At 43.3% G+C, this 27,138-nt stretch overlaps 1 protein-coding gene and 2 long non-coding RNA genes across 5 annotated transcripts; 2 read left to right on the top strand and 1 right to left on the bottom strand.

The window, feature by feature from the left end:
- Positions 1-1,050: 1,050 nt before the first annotated feature.
- Positions 1,051-5,364, bottom strand: TUBA1A (tubulin alpha 1a). 3 transcript variants are annotated; one of them, NM_001195391.1, is made up of 4 exons: positions 5,260-5,352; positions 2,833-3,055; positions 2,562-2,710; positions 1,051-2,246 (listed from the first exon to the last, which is right to left on the bottom strand). In NM_001195391.1, exons 1-4 carry the CDS (start codon positions 5,260-5,262, stop codon positions 1,266-1,268), a joined length of 1,356 nt encoding a protein of 451 aa, NP_001182320.1. In that variant the 5' UTR covers positions 5,263-5,352; the 3' UTR covers positions 1,051-1,265. The 3 variants fall into 3 exon arrangements, with proteins under 3 accessions (NP_001182320.1, XP_077808406.1, XP_028684610.1); XM_077952280.1 differs by having other exon boundaries at positions 1,055-2,246; positions 5,172-5,364; XM_028828777.2 differs by having other exon boundaries at positions 1,055-2,246; positions 4,701-5,364.
- Positions 5,089-27,093, top strand: LOC144332844 (uncharacterized). Its single transcript, XR_013401030.1, has 4 exons — positions 5,089-5,509; positions 6,640-6,725; positions 14,268-14,379; positions 26,551-27,093. It is a non-coding gene; the product is annotated as an uncharacterized LOC144332844 (long non-coding RNA).
- Positions 8,047-12,338, top strand: LOC144332845 (uncharacterized). Its single transcript, XR_013401031.1, has 2 exons — positions 8,047-9,381; positions 11,861-12,338. It is a non-coding gene; the product is annotated as an uncharacterized LOC144332845 (long non-coding RNA).
- Positions 27,094-27,138: the final 45 nt, after the last annotated feature.

Consider the following 27,138-nt stretch of genomic DNA (forward strand, 5'->3'; position numbering starts at 1 on the left):
GAGTAGGAAAACAATTTACTGTCCTTGGGAACAGAGAGACTTTTGGTCAGTCGGACTAGAGCAGAGCTCTATTGTTGGACAAATCCTAAGTTCAAAACATTTTATGTGTTGGCGCTGATGCATGCAATTGCACTATTAGTGTTTTATTATTTGACGTTATTGGCCCATATTAACTTGGAGAATTAACTTTCAGATATTTAATTAACACATTAGAGTGAATAAATGTATCAGGCTTTTCCAACAAGACATTCAGCCTAATATAGGTTTGGAAAGAAGGTAAAGAACTAAGTCTAGCATAGGGCTGCTTGCTTGGAGAGTAGATTTGTTTTGGAAACCCTGGGCAGAGGAGGCATAATGGCGGTAGACACATACCAAGGAGCAGAGGGCACAAGAAAAGGTGATGCATTTGGAATATTCACCATTTTATGTTAGTTCCATAAGATCCAGCAGCCAACCAGATTTTGGTTATGTGTTACCAACTTTCAACTCTAAAAAGTACTGGCAGTTTAAATAACTTTATTATAATAATGAGGTAAAAACTTAAGAATAGTATGAGCCGGGAACAGTGGTTCACACCTGTAATCCCAGCACTTTGGGAGGCCGAGGCGAGCGGATCACTGGAAGTCAGGAGTTTGAGACCAGCCTGACCATCATGGTGAAACCCAGTCTCCACTAAAAATACAAAAATTAGATGTGGTGGTGGATGCCTATAATCCCAGCTACTTGGGAGGCTGAGGCAGGAGAAGCTCTTGAACCCAGGAGATGGAGGTTGCAGTGAGCCCAGATCACACCACTGCACTCCAGCCTGGGCAACAGAGCAAGACTCCATCTCACAAAAAAAAAAAAAAAAAAAAAGTACGTGATGCTCTGTGATGGTAATCTTTAGATATACATTTTGTGTTTCACAAATAAAAGTTTTAAATTCCTAAGATACTTTAAAACACAAACGTCACGTCATAGGATATGTATAAACCACAGGCAACACTTATTCTTTATTCTCAATGCACTAAATAAAATTTCAGACACCCAGATAGAAAACACAGGACTGAATTCATTTAAGACAGGGAATACTTTATTCAAAACCCATCACAGAAATGGACAGCTTGGGTCTGTAACAAAGCATTCATGTTTTAGAGCATAGGTCAGTAATTGTATATAAGAGCATACACTGCTACATACAAATTAACTGAGCAGACCACAACTTTTCAACGTTTAAAACAGAATAAGCTTCCCTGTAAAAGCAGCACCTTTGTGATATTTTAACTTTAGTATTCCTCTCCTTCTTCCTCACCCTCTCCTTCAACAGAATCCACACCAACCTCCTCATAATCCTTCTCAAGGGCAGCCATGTCTTCACGGGCCTCTGAAAACTCGCCTTCCTCCATCCCCTCACCCACATACCAGTGAACAAAGGCACGCTTGGCATACATCAGGTCAAACTTGTGGTCCAGGCGAGCCCAGGCCTCAGCAATGGCTGTGGTGTTGCTCAGCATGCACACAGCTCTCTGAACCTTGGCCAGGTCTCCACCAGGCACCACAGTGGGAGGCTGGTAGTTGATGCCAACCTTGAAGCCAGTGGGGCACCAATCCACAAACTGGATGGTACGCTTGGTCTTGATGGTGGCAATGGCAGCATTGACATCTTTGGGAACCACATCACCACGGTACAACAGGCAGCAAGCCATGTATTTACCATGGCGAGGGTCACATTTCACCATCTGGTTGGCTGGCTCAAAGCAAGCATTGGTGATCTCTGCTACAGAAAGCTGTTCATGGTAGGCTTTCTCAGCAGAGATGACAGGGGCGTATGTGGCCAGAGGGAAGTGGATGCGGGGGTAGGGCACCAGGTTGGTCTGGAATTCTGTCAGGTCAACATTCAGGGCTCCATCAAATCTCAGGGAAGCAGTGATGGAGGACACAATTTGACCTATTAACCTATTCAGGTTAGTATAGGTTGGACGCTCAATATCAAGGTTTCTACGACAGATGTCATAGATGGCCTCATTGTCTACCATGAAGGCACAATCAGAGTGCTCCAGGGTGGTGTGGGTGGTGAGGATGGAGTTGTAGGGCTCAACTACAGCTGTGGAAACCTGGGGCGCTGGGTAAATGGAGAACTCCAGCTTGGACTTCTTGCCATAATCAACTGAGAGACGTTCCATGAGCAGGGAGGTGAACCCAGAACCAGTTCCCCCACCAAAGCTGTGGAAAACCAAGAAGCCCTGAAGACCGGTGCACTGGTCAGCCTATTACAAAAGAGAGAAACAGAGGAAAGGTTAAGTTTTTGTTCTTTGTAGTACAATCATAGGAAATATATTTTCACTTTTCATACATCTCCCAGGATTTAGATCTTATTTTGACAAATGCTTTTTAAAAAATTCTCATTAACATTTACAAAATGATACCAAATAGTTCATTTTAACTGATAAAAACCCCACAAGAACGACTCATTCCACTCTTTATTAAAATAACAGTTCAATTCTGTTTGAAAAAAAAAAAGCAGTATTTCAAATGTGTTCTTTAGGCTCATTAATTTACTTTATTCTTGAAAAGAAACATACCAGCTTACGAATTCGGTCCAACACAAGGTCAATGATCTCCTTGCCAATGGTGTAGTGCCCTCGGGCATAGTTATTGGCAGCATCTTCCTTGCCTGTGATGAGCTGCTCAGGGTGGAAGAGCTGGCGGTAGGTGCCAGTGCGAACTTCATCTGGAGAAGGAGGGAGAGAAGGATGGAGGGAGTGGGTGAGTGGGTGACTAGCGGAGCCCCCCAGGACAGACCTCCTGTCCCAGCATCCTGGGATCTCACTTGGGTTACTGAGGTCAACTCACCAATGACCGTGGGTTCCAAGTCTACAAACACGGCCCGGGGCACATGCTTGCCAGCGCCCGTCTCACTGAAGAAGGTGTTGAAGGAATCATCTCCTCCCCCAATGGTCTTGTCACTTGGCATCTGACCATCGGGCTGGATGCCGTGTTCCAGGCAGTAGAGCTCCCAGCAGGCATTGCCAATCTGGACACCAGCCTGGCCAACATGGATGGAGATGCACTCACGCTGTGGGAAGGAAAAGTGAAAAAATTGTAAAATTAAGGCGTATTAGCATTTCAAACTTTTAGTAAACTTTTAAAAATATTTCTAATAATATACAGATATTTTTCAAAATTATTTGAGGTCACATCCCTAGCACGATACAAAGATTAAGGAAAATGACCTGCTGCAAATGCTGCATATGGGTGTGGTCTGAATAATGATGTCGCCTTGGCCCTGTTCAGCACATGGTACCAGCCCATTGTGCCTACTACCATGCTTGAATAAAAGACTTTTCATATTTAAAAAGTATTCAGTATTCAAAGCACAAATTTTGTAAAATGAAGTAAATTCAATTATGACATAATTGGGATTAATTTTACTGCTTTCTTCCCTTTTAAATAAAGAAGAAAGTTTCTTCTGAATAGGACTGACTTGATATTATAACATGGACATCTGTACTGCAGCTGAGGCAAGAAGCCACACCCTTCTGCAGTCTGTCTGCAGAATCCATCAATACAAGGGGTTTAGACAAGGTCTGCTTCTGCCTTCTGCATTGCTGCATTGCTGTATTTGCTGTGCCTGGTGCTAGCCTGTACTGTCTGCTACATTATTTAACAGAGCAAGCTCTATTTCCAGCAACTGCCTACATGATCTCATTGTGCTGTTTTGCCAGTTTTCCTCCTCTGACCCCGCCCGGGACCATGTGCCTGAATTGAAATGAATTAATGAAGATGCACTAGAACAAAAGACAACGGGATGCGGAGTATAATTCTTTGTCTGTAGCAATTTCATTCCTTTTTTTAAAGAAAAAGGTTTTTCCAGATCTTCTCCACTGTAAAAGCTGAAAAATTATCCGTATCTTAAAACACACACACACACACACACACACACACACACACACGTTCCTAAGTTAGAAACAAGCATCACATGAAAAGGTAGCAAACAAAGAATAAAAGCCCAGTGGAACGATAGTGAAATATTTATTTAAAACAACAAAATAGTATTTTAATCCTGAGATTCTCTACCCACCACATAATATTCATATTCTTTGCATCCAATAGAGGTTTTCTTCTCTGTGGTCTTTAGGGCTACCACTTTCATTGTCTATTCGCTGATGTGGTGGGGGCGGGGCGGAGGGGGGCGGCGGGGAAGGGCGTTTCCCTGGTCCTGACCATCAGGGTACCCTGGGGCTCACAAAGTGGGCTTTCTCCCTCGCTGAACGAGCAGCGCGCGCACACACACACACACACACACACACACACACACACACACACGACCATCAGGGTACCCTGGGGCTCACAAAGTAGGCTTTCTCCCTCGCTGAACGAGCAGCACGCACGCACACACACACACACACACACACACACACACTTCAGTCGGTCAGGGCAGGGCGTCCCCAGACCAGACATTAAAGAGTTTGTCAAGTGAATTGTGATTTTGCTCAAGAGAAAAAAAAAAAGGTCATCTTAATTATAATAGCGAAGAAAACCCTTTTGGAGCCTACAGTTCCGCAATGATGAAAAGTTTTTTTTAAGTCAGCTCCTGACAGAGGAGGTTTAGTGAGGGCGAACCCCGCCCAGTGGCTCCAACGCCATAGAAGCCAGAAACAAACAACCCCGCCCCTGCGCCGCCCTGACACCCGCTGCCGGGGGCTCCAGTAGAAACTCACCATGTTTCCCCGGGAATGTGTGGTTATCTTTCCAAAACGCCAACGACCGCGAGGGGTCTTCCCACGCTAACCCCAGGCTGCGCTTTGTTCCCGTTCCCCCTCCCACATCCCCCAGCTCGCCCAACGCCCCCGCTCTTTTTGGGTGCCTCCTCCTCTCCCGGTCCCCAGAGAACGAGGCGAGACAGAAAGGGGCCCCTCGGCGTCTGCGAAACCGTGCGCACAGACACTGGACCCAGCCGGGACGCCCGAGACCCCTCGGTTGCGGCAGACGGGCTGCCCGCGACCCCGAAAGGCTGTAGGACAACACAGGCGCCCAGGCGCCGCCTTTGTTCCTCCCCAGCGCTCTGCAGCGCCCTGGGCGCAGTCCTGGCCGGGTTCCTGCACCCGCACTGCGGCGGCGGCGGAGCTGGAGGATTTGGGGTAAAGCTAAACCTCACAAAACACACCACCACCCTCGCCCAGAGAGCTTACGAAAGAAAAGAGCTTAAAGATTTTCCAAGCAGAGCCTGGGGGCGCTGACTCCACCCAACGGCCACAAAGAGCCAAAGCCGATTCTCACCATGGTTGCTGCTTCGCGACTGCAGAGCAGATGGCGGAGACAAGGAGGAGAAGGTTGTTGCTTCTTACAGCGCGACTCTTAGGCGGTCGATGTAAGAGAACCTGCGGCACATGGGCGGATGCGGCTCCATATATACAACTCGGTCACCATGGGGATGGGCCGGGGCCTGTTCCTGTTGGTCCAGACCCCCAATCTGCCCAGAGAAGCCAGGACAGGAGACTGGTGATTGGTGCAAACGACGTGGGATGAGGTAATCTCTCCCCCACCCCTTTTTCTCTAGCATCCGTAGACTGTTTGCATCCTTTAGACAAAGAGACCGTGCAGAAGCATTCTGCCGAGCATCCATTATGGGGTGGGGTCGGGGAGGGGCGGAAGAAGAAAGGGGACTGGGGTTGGAAGACTTTATGTTGCTTAAACCCCAAAATGCAGTTAAAATTATCTATGTGAGGTTTTTTCCCCCTACCCTTAATAACAGATTTATGTTCAGATTAAATATTTAAAGGAAAATTACTGCCAGCCCCTCCCTCGCAGTATATTAAACTCGACTACATTTTGTTAGGGTTCAATATCTCTAATTGCTTTAAAAATAAAGTGGGAGAGAAAATGGGCGTAATGCTCAAAACGGTCTGGGTAATTGTGATTTTTTTTAATTTAAAAAAAACATTTAGTCATACAGTCATTCAAAATGGCTTCTCAGGTTCAACTAACTTATTTTCAGAGCTTCTTTTGCAGGCACATGCACACTCGAATAGCTAAATAAAACTGGAAGATGGAAATAATAACCATACTAAATAAAGAAGCGAACAAATAGTTCTAACATGGCAATAATCAACAGCAAGTGCACGTAGAGTAGTTATAATAGTTTACTAGAGGTATTCCTTTATGAGAAGTCTATGTAACACATTTTGTGTGGTGCATTGTCCTTTGGAATGAATCATCTTTCCTGATATAAAATTGGGAAAATACAAGGAGAAATAATTGAGCTCAGAAGTTAGTACTACATGTGTGCAGTTACATATCTGCACTGGACTTTTGTCTGGAAAGTAACAAGCAAAATAATAGTAATAACCAAGACACCAAATTAAAAAGAAGAAGAGAATAATATAATGTAAAAAGAAGACTATTTTGCAATGTTGCCTCCATCTACAGACAACTGTGAAACATCAGCTCAATAACTGCATTTACTTTTTATGCAGTTCTTATGTCAATTTGGTAAATATCCTCCTGCGAGTGGGCTTCTGACTGTGGGAATTTTAGCCAGCCTCACACCCTTGCTATTCAACTAGAGACTCTGGTGGTTGCTCAGTTGCCCCTTGGGACAAAAAGGCTTTGCTTTCACCCCTAGGAAATAAATTGGAGTAACATTGTCTTGCTATTTAGAAAGGCTCCATTCTCAGCAACGATGGGCTATGCAGAGTGAGTCACTGGATTTCGTACCACTGGATGTTGGTGATGAAATTTCAGAGGTAAGTAAGTTTGGCCACTAAAGTTGGAAATTTATTTTTTACAAATAATTTTTCCTTTTGGTTTTCAGCGGCAGATTTTCAGGGTGGGCAGCAACTACTCACACAGCACTCTGCGGAGCCCATTCATTCCTGCCAGGCTGGCAGGCTGAGCAGGGCGTGGGAGGGAGGGACTTGAGAATACAGCTGCTGCAGGTTGTGGTGTGACAATGGCGACCACGAATTTTTCTAGCCTGCCATCCACAGTTCTGCTTTACTTGTTCAATTTTGCTTCAGTAATATTTTCTGGAAAAAAAATAATATCCAAAATGCAAAAATCATTTTATCTACTTGTAACATATTTCCTAGGAAAAAATAATATTCAACATCATCTTATTTCCACCTCTTTAGCAAAAAAAAAAAAAAAAAAAAAAACAAAGAAAGCATATTTCAGAAGAGACAGGAGGATTAGGTATTTGAATGCTTCTTTCAGAACCCAGAAATATATTTAACAAAAATAAGAATTAAATGGCATAAGGAAGCCTAAGGATTAATAAGTAGCTCATTCAAAATACTTTCACAATTTTAATCATAAAATATATCAGACACTATTGGACCATAGCAACATGTACAAGTCTTTTTGGAATGAGAAGCAGAGCTTTGAATATTATTTTCTTTACAATATAAAAAGATTAATTGAGAAATATGTTATTTACCCAATAGTCTCATTTCTTTATGCAATTTCCCAAGATTAAATAAAAGAGAGGAGTGTTCACGTGGTTGATTCTTTGTAATTCTATCTCAGAGCCATTCTGTTCCTTATGTAAATGAGGGTTATTCCTTCTGCTTGGGCATATATAACAAGACCTAGGTCAGAAATAGACTATTTGAGCACTGATAATCTCAAATATATAAACAAAAGATCAGGGGATATAACTAATCTATAATTTTTGTTCCTTATTATCTGATTTAATAGCACACAAACTGTGGAAAGCAAAACTATTTTTCTTTACTAGTTCACCTCTTATTTTTATTGCCATTTTAAAAAACTTGACATCAATATACATGTACAAATATTCTGCTAATGGATTCATTCTTGTACACAGTAAGATTAGCATAAAACATTCTTCTTTCATAGTATTTATAGAATTTTAATCATTTATTTACATGTCTACATTTCTCCTCCATTAAAATGTAAGTCCTAGTTCCTGCCAAAGTGCCTAACTACAGTAGATGTTATACACCACGTTTGTTCAGTTAAATGAATAGCTCTCTGTGCAGTTTCCTTCCTTCCTTCCTTCCTTCCTTCCTTCCTTCCTTCCTTCCTTCCTTCCTTCCTTCCTTCCTTCCTTCCTTCCTTCTTTCTTTCTCTCTCTCTCTTTCTTTCTTTCTTTTTTTTGAGATGGAGTCTCGTTCTGTCACCCAGGCTGGAGTGCAGTGGCACGATCTCGGCTCACTGCAACCTCCGCTTCCCAAATTCAAGTGATTCTCCTGCCTCAACCTCCTGAGTAGCTGGGATTACAGGTGCTGGCCACCATGCCCGGCTAATTTTTGTGTTTTTCGTAGAGATGGGGTTTCGCCATGTTGGCCAGGCTGGTCTTGAATTCCTGACTTCAGGTTATCCACCTGCCTCAGCCTCCTAAAGTGCTGGGATTATAGGTGTGAGCCACGGTGCCCAGCCTTTGCAGATTTTCATTACCTATTATCATGCTTAGTAATGTAAAGATATTAGCCAGAGCGGTGGTTTACTCCTGTAATCCCAGCACTTTGGGAGGCCAAGGTGGGTGGACCACCTGAGGTTTAGGAGTTTGAGACCAGCCTGGAAAACATGGTGAAACCCTGTCTCTATCAAAAATATAAAAATTAGCTCGGGTGAGGTGGCTCATGCCTGTAATCCCAGCACTTTAGGAGGCTGAGGCAGGGGATTATTTGAGGTCAGGAGTTCGAGACCAGCCTGGCCAACATGGTGAAACCCCACCTCTACTAAAACAAAACAAAACAAAACACCAGCCAGGTGTGGTGGCTCGTGCCTGTAATCCCAGCTGTTGTGGAGGCTAAGACATAAGAATCACTTGAACTTGGGAGGCGGAGGTTGCAGTGAACTGAGATCATACCACTGCACTCCAGCCTGAGTGACAGAATGAGACTCTGTCTTAAAAAAGAAGATATTTAATTAAGTATTTTACCATTTATAATCAGCAAGCATTTACTGCCAACCCAAGACCATCCTAGGTGGTAAAGAGTTCAGAGGTAATAGCATGGTCTCTTTTCTCTAGAATCTTCCAATTTATTGGAATAATTGAGACACGTACATTCCTATAGGTTTGAGAATGACATGAACGTGTGTGTGTTTGGAGAGGGACCATGCAATAGATCCCAGTAGAGAGGATCTATTTCATGACTCCATGTATCATAACTTCTGAGGGAAACAAGAATTGTCGAACACTTTTTTTTTTTACATCTTCACCTCCTATTCATCCCTAAATCCATTTCAAACTGGATTCTGCTCCTATCACTCCTTTAAACTAAATTGCCTCCATGTTTGTTTTTTGTTTGTTTGTTTGTTTTTGAGATGGAGTCTCGCTCAAGTGCAGTGTCGTGATATGGGCTCACTGCAGCCTCTGCCTCCTGGGTTCAAATGATTCTCCTGCCTCAGCCTCTCAAGTAGCGGGGATTACAGGTGCCCACCACCATGCCCAGCTAATTTTTGTATTTTTAGTAGAGACAGGGTTACCCTGTGTTGACCAGGCTGGTCTCGAACTCCTGGCCTCAAGTGACCAATTTGCCTCAGCCTCCCAAAGTGCTGAGATTACAGGCGTGAGCCACCATGCCTGGTCTATCTTAGTTGTTAAATCCACTGGACACATTGTAGTTCTTGTTGACCTGTGACAGGCTTTGTCACAGTTGACTATTATCTCCTTCAAGACACTTTCTTCCCTTAGCCTCAAAAACTCTACATTTTCTGGGTTTCTCTCCTACATTTTTGTTTCTAGTCAGTCTCTGCTGGATCGTCCTCCTTTCCCTAATCTTCAAATGTTGGAATTCCTCAAGCTTCAGTTCTAGACCTTTTCCTCATTTTATTCTATGTGGTCTCATACATTTTTAGTGGATGGCAAGTGCATTCATTCCCAAGGCTTCAAATCCTTCCTATATGCCGATGACTTCTTTTATTTATTTATTTACTTTTAATTTTTTTTTTAGAGACAGGGTCTTGCTATATTGCCTAGGCTGGTCTCAAACTCCTGGCCTCACGTGATCCTCCTACCTCAGCCTCCCCACCCAGTAGCTGGGATTACAGGTAGGAGCCACTGTGCCTGGTGCTGATGACTTCCTTTTTTTTTTTTTTGAGATGGAGTTTCACTCTTGTCACCCAGGCTGGAGTGCAATAGCATGATCTCGGCTCACTGCAACTCTGCCTCCCAGGTTCAAGCGACTCTTCTGCCTCAGCCTCCGGAGTAGCTGGGATTACAGGCACCACCACCACGCCCAGTTAATTTTTGTATTTTTAGTAGAGACTGGGTTTCACCATGCTGGCCAGACTGGTCTTGAATTCCTGACCTCAGGTGATCCACCTGCTTTTGCCTCCCAAGGTACTGGGATTACAGGTGTGAGCCACCTTGCCCGGCCTGATGACTTCCTGATATCTCTTCCTAGCCTCAGATCATATAGTCAATTTCCAGTCTCTGTCTTGTTTCCTCAGGTATCTCAAATTGAACTAATGTTTATTTATTTATTTATTTATTTATTTTTATTTAGAGACAGAGTCTTGCTGTTGCCCAGGCTGGAGTGCAATGGTGCTATCTTGGCTCATTGCAACCTCTGCCTCCTGGGTTCAAGTGATTCTCCTGCCTCAGCTTCCCGAGTAGCTGGGATTACAGGCACATACTGCCATGCCTGGCTAATTTTTTGTATTTTAGTAGAAATGGGGTTTCGCCGTGTTGTCCAGGCTGGTCTCGAGCTGCTGAACTCAGGCAATCCACCCACCTTGGCCTCCCAAAGTGTTAGGATTACAGGCGTGAGACTGTATATGTTTATAATGGAAGATTTTATTAGAAATGGTGGCTCTTGAATAGAATGGGAGTGGAATAAGTACTCTAAATAGGAAAAATAACATTAGGAAAGATACAGTATAATAATGAACTGTTGCCTGGATAAAGGAGGACAAAGAAATTGGCTTGATTAAGGCATTCGAGGGTGGGTAAGTGATGTGTTATATAGAGAGGGTGGAACTAGTTAATAAAATGTCTTGAATTTCAGTCTGAAGGAGTTTGGGATTAAGTCCATACACAGTATGAAGCCTTTATACATACATATATATACATATATGTGTGTATATATATGTATGTATGTATATATATGCCTCCCAGCACTTTGGGAGGCCAAGGCATGAGGCTTGCTTGAGCCCAGGAGTTCGAGACCAGTCTGGGCAACATAGAGAGAGACCCCATTTCAACAAAAATTTTTAAAAATTAGCTGGGTAAGGTGGCATGCACCTGTGGTTCTAGGTACTTGAGAGGCTGAGGCAGGAAGATTGCTTGACCCTGGGAGGTCAAGGCTGCAATGAGCTGTGATGATTGTGCCACTGCATTCCAGCTTGGGCAACAGAGTGAGAGAGACCCTGTCACCAGGTAAAAAAACAAAACAAAACAAAAAAAACAGTGAAAAATTTATGAAGGGAACAGCATTTTCATAAAATTAATGTGACTGGTTTTTGGAGTAGGAAAAGAGACTGGAGAAGGAGACCAATACTGTTATTGCAATAATCTAAGCAGAAAGTCTCAGGCCATCATAAGGGATAGAAAGGGGTAAGAGAAAACATCATTCGAAGGAAGAATCCTTGTGGTGATTGGTTGGACATGTGGTAAAAAGGAAGGAGTCAAAATCAACCCTTAAAGTGTTTTTGTTCTTTTTTCTTTTTTTAGAGGCGGGGCCCAGGCTGGAGAGCAGTGGCATAATCATAGTTCACAGCAGTCTCAAACTTCTGGGTTCAAGTGATCCTCCCACCTCAGCCTCCTGTGTAGCTGGGACTACAGGGCCACACCACCACACTTGGGTTTTTTTGTAGAGAAGGGATCTCACTTTTCTTGCTCAGGCTGGTCTCAAACTCTTGGCCTCAAGCAGTGCTCCTACCCCAGTCTCTGAAAGTGCTGGGATCACAGGCGTGAGCCACTGTGCCCTGCCTAACCCTTAAAGTTTTTAGCCTGGAAGACTCAGAGAATGAAATGGTAGTGGTGCTGTTAACAGAATAGGGAAGTTGAGAAGGGATGCAAGTCTAAGCAGAAAATGCATTTGTGTGTGTGCGAGGCAGAGGGTGTTGAGGGCAGGAAACTTCAGTCGATGTGATCTAACAAGCTGAATGTTACACCATTTAGGTGATAAAGGAATTGAGGGCAGAAGTCTTAGAGGCTGCTGGGAATCTGAGATTGGGACTGCTTAGGGAAAGGTCAGGACTGAAGGGGATGGAGATGTGTATTTGGCGTCTAATGACAACAGCATGGTTATAAAGCTGGTGGTATAGTATGAGAACAGAATTCTCCAACTGTAACCCATAATTTCAAGTTATGTCACTGAATGGGAACAAGATAGATTTGGGGACTTTTAGGGATATTTAGCAGGCTGACTTACCAGGTTTGCAAACAGATTTAATAAATTAAAAACGGGGTCGTGCATGGTGGCTCACGCCTGTAATCCCAGCACTTTGGAGGTCAAGGTGAGTAGATCATTTGAGGTCAGGAGTTTGAAACCAGCCTGGTCAACATGGTGAAACCCTGTCTCTACTAAAAATACAAACATTAGCCAGGCGTGGTGGCAAGTGCCTGTAATCCCAGCTACTCGAGAGGCTGAGGCAGGAGGATTGCTTGAACCCGAGAGGCGGAGCTTGCAGTGAGCCAATATCACGCTACTGCACTCCAGCATGGGTGACAGAGCAAGACTCTGTCTCAAAAAAAAAAAAAAAAAAAAAAAAAAAAAAAAATTAGGCCGGGCGCGGTGGCTCAAGCCTGTAATCCCAGCACTTTGGGAGGCCGAGACGGGTGGATCACGAGGTCAGGAGATCGAGACCATCCTGGCTAACACGGTGAAACCCCATCTCTACTAAAAAATACAAAAAACTAGCCGGGCGAGGTGGTGGGCGCCTGTAGTCCCAGCTACTCAGGAGGCTGAGGCAGGAGAATGGCGTAAACCCGGAGGTGGAGCTTGCAGTGAGCTGAGATCCGGCCACTGCACCCCAGCCTGGGCGACAGAGCAAGACTCCGTCTCAAAAAAAAAAAAATTATTAAAAACAATAAGCTGGGTGAGGTGGCTCATGCCTATAATCTCAGCACTTTGGGAGGCTGAGTCAAAAGGATCGCTTGAGCCCAGGAGTTCAAGAACAACCTGGGCAACATATCAAGACCCCCATCTCCACCAAAAAGAAAGAAATTAACTGGGCGTGGTGGCGCACACCTGTTGTCCCAGCTACTTAGGAGGCTGAGGTGGAGGATCGCTTGAGCCCAGGAGGTCTAGGTTGCCGTGAGCTGTGATGGTGCCACTGCACTCCAGCCTGGGTGACAGAGCGAGATCTTGTCTCAAAAAAAAAATTAATAATAATAATAATAATAGGCCAGGCGCCATGGCTCACGCCTGTAATCCCAGCACTTTGGGAGGCCGAGACAGGCGGATTGCCTGAGCTCAGGAGTTTGAGACCAACCTGGGCAACAAGGTGAAATCCCATCTCTACTAAAATATAAAAAAGTAGCCGGGCATGGCTGCGTGCGCCTGTAGTCCCAGCTACTCAGGAGGCTGAGGCAGGAGAATCACTTGAACCCAGGAGGTGGAGGTTGTAGTAAGCCAAAATCGCACCACTGCACTCCAGCATGGGTGACAGAGCGAGACTCCGTCTCCAAGAAAATATAATAATAATAAACAATAATAAAAATAAAAACAGTAAAGAACTGCCAGAGAAAGAAGTGTCAGAAGAGGAAACAAAGAAAGAGGCTGTAAAGCAGAACACGTTGATGTCACAGAAACAAAGGAAGGAGTGAGTGTCAAGAGAGTGCTGAGTAATACCAAATACTGCAGAGGAGTCGTTAAATAAGGACAGAAGAGTGCTCATTGGATTTAGTGACAAGGAAATCAGTATAAAGCAAGGGCTTGGCATAAAAGACAAAAAAAAAAAAAAAAAAATGTTTCCTGCCCCAGAGGTGCTCAAGGTGCAAGGAAAGAAACTGTTATTACAGTGTGACGAGTGCTGTGAGATAGAGTTCAGCCTAGGAGCTGCCACACGGATACAGAGACGAAGCTGGTGGTCCAGTTTTCCATGTGCTGTTAGTTCACATTTCCTAACCTCACTTCCCTGTGGTATCACCTGTCTCACGCCACATCACTGCCTCTGCATCTTTTGTGAAATAAGCATACCTGTCCATGGCACACTGCCTTCTTGGTGCGTGTTGGAGTGTAAATGGGTATATTCAAGCAACCAAGTTTCCCTTAAATTCTCTCGCTAAACACACTTCGAACTCTAAACATAAACAATGGAATGGACATGATTATAATGATACACGGAATTTAAGTTTATCTTCATTTTAGGGTTTAGTATGGATCAATATACTGAATGAACTGGCTGTTACTACGTAGGGCTATCCAGACAAAGACTATCCATTGAATTTACCTTGGCCAAATTCCAACGCTAACAATTTAGGTAAGAATATGGTTCCACATCTAGAATTCAGAATTTTATTTAAAGCTTAACATTCTTTTTCTCAGGATCTGGTCAACAATGCAGTATTACTAAATAATAGTTTTTTACTGGATAACTATGGTAAGAATTATCTGTGGTCATTCTGGTAACTGAGTTTTATCTATTTGGGGAAGGATTTTTGTGTGTATAGCAGAGATAAATATTAATGAATTTCTATTCCAGAAGTAAGACTTACAAAATAACACAATAAATACCTGGACCCTGTAATATTAAAAAGAAAAAACAACTCTGGCATTGGAATACAATGCTTTGAAGTAACTCATTAATGTTCATTTATTTACTGGAGCCGTCTTTTTTTTATGTGTCAGAGTCTCACTTGTTGCCCAGGCTGGAGTGCAGTGGTATGATCACGGCTCACTGCAGCCTTGACCTCCTGGGCTCAAGCCATCCTCACACCTCAGCCTCTGAGTAGGTGGGACTACAGGCCCACACCACCATGCCTAGCTAATTTTTGTATTCTTTGTAGAAACAGGGTTTCTCCATGTTGCCCAGGCTGGCCTCGAACACCTGGGCTCAAGCAATCAGCCGGCCTCAGCCTCCCAAAGTGCTGGGATTTCAGGCAGGAGCCACCACGCCCGGCCTCTGGACCACTCTTTTAAACAAAATATTTATGTCCTGAGATACACTTTTTAATTTGTAATTTTGCTCTGGTACATTGGAGTGGTAATTTAGCCACGCCTACTGATGAAATCTGACATTTGAGGAAAGGGGACAAAATTTGAAGAGGCTAAAAGGCATCTGGAGAAGACAAGAAAGAGAAGGAAACAGAGAAGACAATAGAGTATGTCAGTTTTCATGAAGCACAATTTACAATTCGGTTGCATTTTACACCTACTCACAAGAATGCACATTGAACCACCTCTGTCCCGCCCCCTTCCTTCTCCAAAGCAGATGGAAATGAGGTGGCCGACTGGGAAGGTTGCCATGGTACACTGGCTACAGGGATTCAATTGTAATCAAAAGAGGCTCCAGAGTCCCTTCCCCCAACCTTCCAAATGTGAGTTTCCCTCTTTTCTCTCAAATCCCTGTCTCAATTCCATGCTGTAGATAAACCAAAATGAGAATGATTTACTAGTGAACAAAAAACCATTTAGTGCCTCCAAAAGTTTACAGATGCATTGGTCTTGTCAGAATCAAAACACTGAGGAATTAGAACTGATCCATTTTAGATACAGCTTGTCACACACAAGTCAGAATTTACTTTTTTTTTTGAGATGGAGTCTCGCTCTGTCGCCCAGGCTGGAGTGCAGTGGCCAGATCTCAGCTCACTGCAAGCTCCGCCTCCTGGGTTTATGCCATTCTCCTGCCTCAGTCTCCTGAGTAGGTGGGACTACAAGTGCCAGCCACCTCGCCCGGCTAGTTTTGTTTTTTTTCTTTTTTGTATTTTTTAGTAGAGACGGGGGTTTCACCAGGATAGCCGGGATGGTCTCGATCTCCTGACCTCGTGATCTGCCCGTCTCGGCCTCCCAAAGTGCTGGGATTACAGGCTTGAGCCACCGTGCCCGGCCCAGAATTCACTTTTAAAATGTCTTATACAATACACCTCCATCTTTGAGACTTATATTTCATACTGATTTTATCCCCAGATAACCTGCAGATATCTCAAATTCAGTATATCTAAATGGAATTTGTTATTTTTCTCCATCACTCTCCTCAGTATTTTATATTCTCAATGATCCTGTGTTCTTAGTATTAGTTCATTGTCACCATCTTTCTGGTCTACGAAGCTAGATTAAAGTGATAACGTCGGCCAGGCGCAGTGGCTCATGCTTGTAATCCCAGCACTTTGGGAGGCCGAGGTGGGTGGATCACTTGAGGTCAGGTATTCAAGACCAGCCTGGCCAACATGGTGAAACCCCCATTCTACAAAAAAATACAAAAATTAGCTCGGTGTGGTGGCTCACACCTATAATCTCAGCTATTAGGGAGGCTGAGGCACGAGAATCACTTCAACCTGGGAGGTAGAGGTTGCTATGACCCGAGATCGCACCACTGCACTCCAGCCTGGGTGACAGAGTAAGACTCTGTCTCAAAATATATATATATATATATATATATATATATATATATATATATATATACACACATATATAAAAAAAATCATAATAACCTCATATAACACTGTGTTCCAGGCACTATTCTAAGTACCTTAATCCATTTAAGTTAATCCTAACTGATCACTAAATTCTGTCAATTACAATTCAAAATTGTCTTAGTAAACATATGCAGAATGAACAATTGAGGAGCCTTCTGAAGCTTTACCAGTCTTTTTTTTTTTTTGGAGATGGAGTCTCACTCTGTCGCCCAGACTGGAGTGCAATGGTACGATCTCAGCTCACTGCAACCTCTGCCTCCCAGGTGCAAGTGGTTCTCCTGCCTCAGCCTTTGGAGTAGCTGGGAATACAGGTGTGCACTACCACACCAAGCTAATTTCTGTATTTCTAGTAGAGACGGGGTTTTACCATATTGGCCAGGCTGGTCTCAAACTCCTGACCTGAGGTGATCCACCCACCTCGGCCTCCCAAAGTGCTGGAATTACAGGCATGAGCCACCGTGCCCGGACTTGACCAGTCTTATTAGCCAAAGGGTCTAGATCAAGGGGAGGACGTGGCAGAATATTTAGGTCGGGCTTTGAACCTCCCTCTTCAAGTGTTACAAGCATAAATCTAAGACCAAAATAGAAGATATCCCCCTGTAATATGTTGGAATGATCATGTACACCAGTGTTTCCTAAATGTGCTGAAGTAATTGGGGTGCTAGTTAAAATATGGATTCCCAGTTCCTCCACCAGAGAGTCTGATTCAGTAGGTCCAATTCAGTAAATAATACTCTCCTAGAATTAATAATGTATCATATCTGAGCTAAACAATTTTAGTATGTTTGATGTGGTTCAGCTATTTCTAAATTCTGATATCCCCTCGATACATTTACTGAGAATTACTTTATTTATGGTTGTTAACCCTAAAGACACAACTCCTAGTGAAGCCTAGCCTCAAAGAGCATTTTAAGAAACATCTCTCCATATTCCCTTTTTAAAATATTTTCTTTTTTTTTTTTTTTAAACTTATCTGGAGATATGCTGGATCCTCCTTCCTTTAGATTTAGAAATTGATTATGCACAGGCAAAAGAGAAGTTAGAAAAAGCTGCATTTTTCTTCATCTGCCTAGCCTAAAAGATCATTTAGGAAACATTTCTCCATTTCCCTGTGGATGTAAACTTTGATTATACATGTGTAGAAGAGAAAGGGTTAGAGAACACTGTGGATTTTTTCCTTCATCTGCTTATGCGAACAGCAATCTGTTATTCTAGTACTGTCTACAGATTATAAGAGATGTAGAGGTTCACTCAAGATAGCATAGCCTGAAATAAGTCCCTTACATGGCAAGACTATTTATGGATTTAGTATATTTTAATAAATAAGCCCACTATTAATCTTTTTAAAATGATTTCAGTATTTTTAGACTTGTAAGAGCGACTTCACTCTCACCCCCATGTTACTAAGCAACGTATTATACAGTTGCTAGGAGACAGACTAGCAAGGTTGGGGGTATTTCAAATTTCCGTTGTCACCTTGCCTATCACATGACTATAGCCTAGAGAGTTTTACAGCTTTAGAGAAAAGAGAAAAAAGTTAATGGCACATAGAAAAGAAGGAAAGAGAGATGAGGGTGAGGAATAAAGGAATAGAATAAGGAAAATTGCAAGGTATTTGAGAAGAGTCTCTGAACTTGGCAGGGAAAGTCTATTATGCAATTTCCTTGAATGAGTCATGGAAAAACCTTAAATTGCCAGTGCTGTATTTCATATTCGGTATGCTTCTACCTTTTCTAAAAACAAATTAGAGAAAAAGCTTGGAGAAGAAGATCTTTCAGATAGTTTTTCTGAATACTTTCAGAAGAGTGGAAATCAATTATAACTCTTACAGAAAACAGGCATTTACAAATTAGTTTTTCAAAGTCACACATAATTTAAAATCCCCAAGTCAGATAAACAAGCTTATTTCCTTCTGTTTCTCCCTCAAAATAGTAAAAAAATGACAGAGGAAGGTTAGAATACAAGTGTTCTTAGACAAACCGAGAAGCAAGATGGTCATATAGGCTCTTGGGCAGTATGTGTTTCTGCACACAATTTAAAACGTTTAATACAAAGGGGAGAGAGAAGAAGGCTTTGTGCTCTATCTCAAGGACTGTGTATCTGAAATAAGAAACCAGGCTCCAGGTCTCATTGTGTGTATGTGAAAGGTTGAGTCTTTGTGTCATTGTGTCTCCATGGTATTTACTGTTGCTAGCAACCAGGAAGCTCCCTAGTGATTGTCACTAGGTCCTCCGTGCCTCTGTCTGCCTGAAACCTTAGTCAGTGCCAGAAACACCAGAGACAAAAATCGTTGCAAAAAATCCAGCGCACGTCATCCCCAATGGTTTTACAGCAAACGGTTCATCTTGTGTTCAGTGAAAATCTGTGTAAAATGGAGGCTTCACACAGAGCCCATCTTCAGTTTCCTCTTCATGAATGCCAGTCTTTCCGTGCAGAGTGGACGTTGTGATGGTTTAATTAAAATAAGATTTATATCCTAGCGTCATCAGCTTTAACCAATAAAATAATAAATAAATAAATAAATCAGACAGCCGGGCACAGTGGCTCACACCTGTAATCCTAGCACTTTGGGAGGCTGAGGCACGTGGATCACCTGAGGTCAGGAGTTTGAGACCAGCCTAACATGGAAAAACCCCATATCTACTAAAAATACAAAATTAGCCAGGCATGGTGGAACATGCCTGTAATCCCAGCTACTCGGGAGGCGGGGGCAGGAGAATCACTTGAACCCGGGAGGCAGAGGTTGCAGTGAGCTGAGATCACGCCATTGCACTCCAGCCTGGGCAACAAGAGCGAAACTCCGTCGCAAAATTAAATAAGTAAATAAATAAATAATTAAAATAATTAAAATGAAATAAATCAGATGAAGAGCAGAGAAAAGAAAGATTTCACCAGTATTAGGTGACTTCTAGTTCTAAGGCATCAACACTTGCTGACAACTTGAGATCACCTTTGTGTTCACAGATCCATGGTACAAATGATGGTACTATTTCCACAGAAGAGTCTAGAATATTCTGATTAAAGATCCACATCAGTGTCATCGCCAGAAATGACTGACATCATCTCTCAAAACTCAATTTTTTGGGTCTTACATGAACCCCAAATCAATACAACTTACTTATGCCATCCTGTACAAATGCAGACTTTGTTTTGTTTCCTGTGTGTTTTCTACCCAGAGGTAGATAGTTACAGCTCTGAAATAGAAAAGAATTGCAAATCTGAGCTGAAATTTAAAAAAGATTAATGTTGAGATGACATAAATATGTACTTCTATCAGGTACCTATACCCCAAAAAAGTATCTGAAGAGATATTTACTTATATATGTATTGAGACTCTGTTGCCCAGGCTAGAGTATAGTGGCACAATCAGGGCTCACTGCAGCCTCAACTTCCCGGGCTCCAGTGATCCTCCCACCTCAACACCCCTGAGGAGCTGGGACTACAGGCACACACCACCATGCCCAGCAAATTTCTTGTATTTTTAGTAGAATTGGGGTTTCACCATGTTGCCCAGGCTAGTCTTAAACTCCTGACCTCAAGTGATCCTCCTCCCTCAGCCTCCCAAAGTGCTGGGGTTACAGGTGTGAGCCACCACGTCCAGCTGAGATATTTATTATTGTGATTACAGCATCTAATGAAGGCTATAAGTAATACAGGAGTTAAGAAAAAAATCACTTAGGCAGATAGTTAGGGTATGGGTGTACCGCAGGGTATATACCCCAGACCTAGCCGCTTCATAAGTACTGTATATTTATTATGTAATTTAATCATTTATTTTATCCTCAAAATAATTCTAGGAGGTAGATACAGTTATATTCACTATTTTTCTCAGTTGAGGAAGCTGAGGTTTAAATTTAAATAGTATGGCCAGGTGTAGTGGCTCACGCCTGTAATCCCAGAACTTTGAGAGGCCAAGGTGGGCGGATCATCTGAGGTCAGGAGTTGAAGACCAGCCTGACCACATGGAGAAACCCCATCTCTACTAAAAATACAAAATTAGCTGGGCAAGGTGGCGCATGCCTGTAATCACAGCTACTCTGGAGGCTGAGGCAGAAGAATTGCTTGAACCCAGGAGACAGGAGGCAGATCGTGCCATTGCACTCCAGCCTGGGCAACAAGAGCAAAACTCTGTCTCTAAATAAATTAATTAATTAAATAGTATATCCAAGCAAGATCTCTTATAACTGATAAGTAACAAAATGAAAATTCAAACCTAGGTCTATCTGGCTTTAGTGTTTGACTCTCAACCATTATTTAATTAATTAATTAATGTATTTTTGAGATGGAGTCTCACTCTATAATACAGGCTAGAGTGCAATGGTGCAATTTTGGCTCACTGCAACCTCTGCCTCTCTGATTCAAGTGATTCTTCTGCCTCAACTTCTGGAGTAGCTGGGACTACAGACTCATGCCACCATGTCCAGTTAATTTTGTATTTTTAGTAGAGACAGGGTTGCACCACGTTGGTTTTGCACACCTGACCTCAAGTGGTCCACCCACCTCAGCCTCCCAAAGTGCTGGGATTATAGGCGTGAGCCACTGAGCCTGGCCTATTATTATTATTTGTTTTAAATAAACCTCTCAACATCCCTTAACCATTATTTTACATATTGTGTGTAACAGAGAAAGCTTTCTACATGGAATTAAATGTGCAGTACAGTATTGTGTCAGGTGAGGAGCACAGACCCTAGAGTCCCTCTGTCCCCTTACAGGATAAAGGTGACTCAGAATGCCTGTTTACTCTGGGGCTGGGCCTTCCCACAGGGCCCTACCTGGATGATCATCTAGAACTAACAATTCCCCAGCCTTGGATTTCCTCAACTCTAGGTGCTTCAATCTGGAAGACCTCCATGGGGTCTTTAGATGGATAGTTCCCACTGGGCTCTGTGATGCCAGTCCAGTCAACCTGACAGTTCTTTTTCAGTGTGAGGCAAAGACTTGTCCCTAGAGCCTTCCTGCATTCATCTGATCTTCTCCCCTCCTTTTCTTATCTAGTAAGAGCAGGAGATCCATTTTAGGGACCATGTGTGGCCTGAATTCTAATTTAGAAAATAATATGTTTATTATTTTCTGTCTAGGGAACTGCAGCATTTCACATTCTTCAAGGCATGGTTCAGTGCCTTGGAGCCATATTGTCTCAACATGTTCATTTCAAAGAAAATCTTAGTTTTCCCTTTGCATAATCAAAAAATCCATTGAATTGGTATTCTTAGAACAAAGAAACATTTAATACATATATATATTTTTCCATTTAAAAATGTATTTCTTCTTACATACACACTGAGCACAAAACATGAAACAGTCACATGCAGGTGGTGTCCTGGCGCCTGCCTGGAAGACTCCTGAGAACCAAGCGTATACACCCGTTCCCAATTTGGTGTTCAGTGACATCACATTGGTGGCCTGAAATGGGCCATGACAGTAACATTTACATCATGGAAATTGGCAAATGCTACAAATCAAGTCTTTTTCCTTTCTTTCTCTCTCAGTGCCAGTTAACATTTTACCAGAAGGCCTAGTGCAGTGGCTCACGCCTATAATCCCAGCACTTTGGCAAGCCAAGGAGGGCAGACTGGCTGAGGTCAGGAGTTAGAGACCAGTCTGGCCAACATGGTGAAACCCCGCCTCTACTAAAAATACAAGAAAAAAAAATAGCCAGGCATGGTTGTGCAAGCTTGTAATCCCAGCTACTCGGGAAGCTGAGTCAGGGGAATTGCTTGAACCAGGGATGTAGAGGTTGCAGTAAGCCAAGATCGCACCACTGCACTCCAGCCTGGGCGACAGAGCAAGACTCCATCTCAAAATAAATAAATAAAATAAATAAACATTTTACCAGAAAACCACTAGGAGAGGAGTTCTTAAAGAGCAATGTGCCTGTAATCCCAGCTCCTCTGGAGGCTGAGATGGGAGGATCGCTTGAGCCCAGGAAGTTGAGGCTGCAGTGAGCCATGATCGTGCCACTGCATTCCAGCCTTGGCAAGACAGAGAGATCTGTCTCAAAATAAATAAATAAATAATAAAAGCAACATGTCATCAGTGTAACTTCAGTGAAGCATAGTTCATCCTTGTGTCACCTGGCATCATCTTGCTGGACTTCTCAAATCATATAAATGAAAGAAGTCATTTGCTCAGTGATGTGTGCTAATACAACTTTCGTTAAATGGGGGAGTATTGCAAGCGCCCTCAAACACAAGACTTGCTAGAAATTATGTTCACCATCTAACACAGGGCAGGCTATAGTAGGGTTGGATATATCCAGATTGCCTACAAAAAAAAGGCACAAAGCAGGTTGCGGGAATAGCACCGTTTTCTCATTACAGTGTTTGTAGTTAGCTTTTCAATTCTGAGATGATTACCTAAAGGATCTTTATTGAAATCTGTAGATGATTGGTTTAGTTACAACATGTGAGAAGCCTTACGATCTGACTTTAAATGGTAATTATTAGAAAAATAGGATTTAAAAATCTTGACTTGTATTGCTAAATGAACTGAGAACATCTATAGTAATAACTAACATTTTTAAAGTTATGACTATGTGCCGGGCTGTGTTCTAGGTATTACATTTGTATTAACTCATTTATTCTTCACCACAACTTTCAGGGATAGATATTATAATTAATCCCATTTTACAGATGACAAAATTGAGGTACAAAAAATTTAAGTAATTTGCCAAATGTCACCAAGTAAATAAAGCCAGAGTTCAAACACAAGCAGCATAAATCTGAATCCTTCTAATCCTAATTAAGGACTTCTGGTATTATTTTTTATGCTAAATATAGATTTAAACTCACATTTAGATTTTTCTAGTGATTTTTTAAAACAGATCATATACTGTCCACTAGTTCAGTGTTTTTCCAAATTTGTTGACCATTGATCTATTGGTTTTTTTTTTTTTTTTTTTTTTTTTTTGAGACGGAGTCTCACGCTGTTGCCCAGGCTGGAGTGCAGTGGCGCGATCTCGGCTCACTGCAAGCTCCGCCTCCTGGGTTCACGCCATTCTCCTGCCTCAGCCTCCTGAGTAGCTAGGACTACAGGCGCCCGCCACCACGCCCGGCTAATTTTTTGTATTTTTAGTAGAGACGGGGTTTCACTGTGGTCTCGATCTCCTGACCTTGTGATCCGCCCGCCTCGGTCTCCCAAAGTGCTGGGATTACAGGCGTGAGCCACCGTGCCTGGCTATTATTATTACTATTATTATTATTATTATTATTTGAGACAGGGTCTTACTCTCTTGCCCAGGCTGGAGGCTAGTGGCAAGATTTTGGCTCACTGTAACCTCCGCTTCCTAGGCTTAAGCAATTCTCCTGCCTCAGCCTCCTGGGTAGGCTGGTATTACAGATGTGCACTGCCACACCCAGCTAATTTTTGTATTTTTAGTAGAGACAAGGTTTCACCATGTTGGCCAGGCTGGTATCGAACTCCTGATCTCAAGTGACCCACCTGCCTTGGCATCCCAAAGTGTTAGGATTACAGGCAAGAGCCACCGTGCCTGGCTATTATTATTATTTTTTAACTTTTATTTTAAGTTCAGGGGTACGTGTGCAGGATGTCCAGGTTTGTTGCATAGGTAAACATGTGTCATGAGGGTTTGTTGTACAGATGAGTTCATCACCCAGATATTAAGCCTAGTATCCATTAGTTATTTTTCATGATCGTCTCCCTCCTCCCACCCTCCACCCTCCAGTAGGCCCCAGTGTGTATGGTTCCCCTCTATGTGTCCATGTGTTCTTATCTTTTAGCTCCCACTTAAAAGTGAGAACACAGAATGAGATTTGGGCGGGGACAAATATCCAAACTATATCAACAACTGACCCAGTTTATTCAACAGGACAATGGCATGGGGGTTTAAAAAAAGGGAAGAGGAATGGCTTTAGATTAAAAGACAAGAGGCCGGGCTTGATGGCTCACACCTGTAATCCCAGCACTTTGGGCGGCCGAGGTGGGCAAACCACTTGAGGTCAGGAGTTTGAGACCAGCCTGAGCAACATGGTGAAACCTAGTCTCTACTAAAAATGCAAAAATTGGCTGGGCTGTGGTGGGGCCCACCTGTAGTCCCAGCTGCTCAGGAGGCTGAGGCAGGAGAATCACTTGAACCCGGGAGGCAGAAGTTGCAGTGAGCCAAGATCACGCCATTGCACTCCAGCCTGAGTGACACAGTGAGATTCTGTTTGAAAATAAATAAATAGGCCGGGAGCGGTGGCTCATGCCTGTAATCCCAGCACTTTGGGAGGCCAAGGCAGGTGGATCACGAGGTCAGGAGATCGAGACCATCTTGGCTAACATGGTGAAACCCCATCTCTACTAAAAGTACAAAAACTTAGCCGGGCATGGTGGCGGTCGCCTGTAGTCTCAGCTACTTGGGAGGCTGAGGCAGGAGAAAAGCGTGAACCTGGGAGGCAGAGCTTGCAGTGAGCCAAGATCACGCCACTGCACTCCAGCCTGGGCGATAAAGAGACTCTGTCTAAAAAAAAAAAAAAAGCGTTCTCCTCATTTGGATACTTTTTCAAACAAAACAATTATAAAATAATTTATTTTGAGGTAATCAGGTAATCTCCAAATTTGAATATGGAGCACGAAATTGTTAATTTATTAGGTATGACAATTATATTCAGGTTATGTAAGAAAATGTCCATATTTGTAGGCGATAGGTATTCAAGAATGTAGGGTGAAATGATATGAAGTCTGATTCAAAACAATAATAATAATAATAATAATAATAATGAGACACGTTATATTATTTTTCTCTACTTTTGAATGTGTTTGAAAGTATTAATAAAGTTTGAGGCTGGGCACGGTGGCTCATGCCTGTAATCCCAGTACTTTGGGAGGCTGAGGCGAGTGGACTCCTTTGAGTCCAGGAGTTCGAGACCAGCCTGGGCAAAATGGTGAAATCCTGTCTCTACAAAAAAATACAAAAACTAGCTGGGTGTGATGGTGCATGCCTGTAATCCCAACTTCTTGGGATGGTGACGTTGGAGCATCGTTTGAGCCTGGGAGACAGAGGTTGCAGTGAGCCAAGATCGCACCATTGTGCCCCAGCTTGGGCAACAGAGCAAGATCCTGTCTCAAAAATAAATAAATAAATTAATTAATTAATTAATTAATTTTTTAAAAATTGGGGGCCAGTGTGGTGGCTCATGCCTGTAATCCCAGCACTTTGGGAGGCCGAGGTGGGCAGATCACCTGAGATCAGGATTTCGAGACCAGCTTGGCCAACATGGTGAAACCCCATCTCTACTAAAAATACAAAAAAAAAAACCCAAAAAACATTAGCCAGGCATGATGGTGCATACCTGTAATCCCAGATACTTGGAAGGCTAAGGCAGGAGAATCACTTGAACCCCGCAGGCAGAGGTTGAAGTGAGCCGAGATCTCACTATTGCACTCAAGCCACAGTGAGATGCTGTCTCAAAAGAAGGGAAGGGGAGGGGAGGGGAGGGGAGGGGAGGGGAGGGGAGGGGAGGGGAGAAGAAAAGATTAAGACTGGGTGAGATGGCTCACATCTGTAATCCCAGCACTTTGGGAGGCCGAGGTGGTGGATCACCTGAGGTCAGGAGTTCGAGACCAGCCTGACCAACATGATGAAACCCCATCTCTACTTTTAAAAATACAAAAAATTAGCTGGGCATGGTGGCGAGCGCCTGTAATCCCAGCTACTCGGGAGGCTGAGACAGGAGAATCACATGAACCCAGGAGGCGGCGGTTGCAGTGAGCCGAGATCGCGCAACTGCACTCCAGCCTGGGCAACAAAAGCGGAATTCCGTCTAAAAAAAAAATTTTTTTTTTTAAACAAGTTGCAGAAGACATACAACAAGACTCCTTTTTTTTTTTTTTTTTTTTTTTTTTTTTTTTAGACAGAGTCTCTCTCTGTCGCCCAGGCTAGAGTGCAGTGGCGCTATCTCGGCTCCCTGCACGCTCCACCTCCCGGGTTCACGCCATTCTCCTGCCTCAGCCTCCTGAGTAGCTAGGATTACAGGTGCCCGCCGCCACACCCGGCTAATGTTTCGTATTTTTAGTAGAGACAGGGTCTCACCGTGTTAGCAAAGATGATCTCAATCTCCTGACCTCGTGATCCGCCTGCCTCGGCCTTCCAAAGTGCTGGGATTACAGGCGTGAGCCACCGCGCCCAGTTGCAAGACTCCATTTTTGCAGACTCCACCGCCAGTGTTGTGGATACCGTGATGCGCTGCCCCGATCCCCCTTTACTAAGGGACTTGTTGTCCCTGCTACTGGAGAGTTGTTGGCAGATGCCCGCAGCTGTCGGCCCCTGCAGAGACTTCCTCAGCTTCAGGGAGCTGTAATCAAGTTAAAATGAGGTCATTAGAGTGGGCCTCGATCCACTATGACTGGTGTCCTCATAAAGAGGAAAGTTGAACAGAGATACAGACCTGCACAGAAGGCAGACAGACACAGGAGGAAGGTGGCCACGGAAAAGCCACAGAGAGAGGCCTGGAACAGATCCTTCCCTCACGGCACTCGGAACAAACCAGTCCTGCTAACACCTTGCTTTTGGACTTCTAGGCTCCAGGACTGAGACAATAAATTTCTGTTGTTTAAGGCACACAGTTTGTGGTACTTTGTTCTAGCAGCCATATCAAACTAAT

This window comes from Macaca mulatta, chromosome 11, assembly GCF_049350105.2.
Source record: "Macaca mulatta isolate MMU2019108-1 chromosome 11, T2T-MMU8v2.0, whole genome shotgun sequence".
NCBI lineage: Eukaryota > Metazoa > Chordata > Mammalia > Primates > Cercopithecidae > Macaca > Macaca mulatta.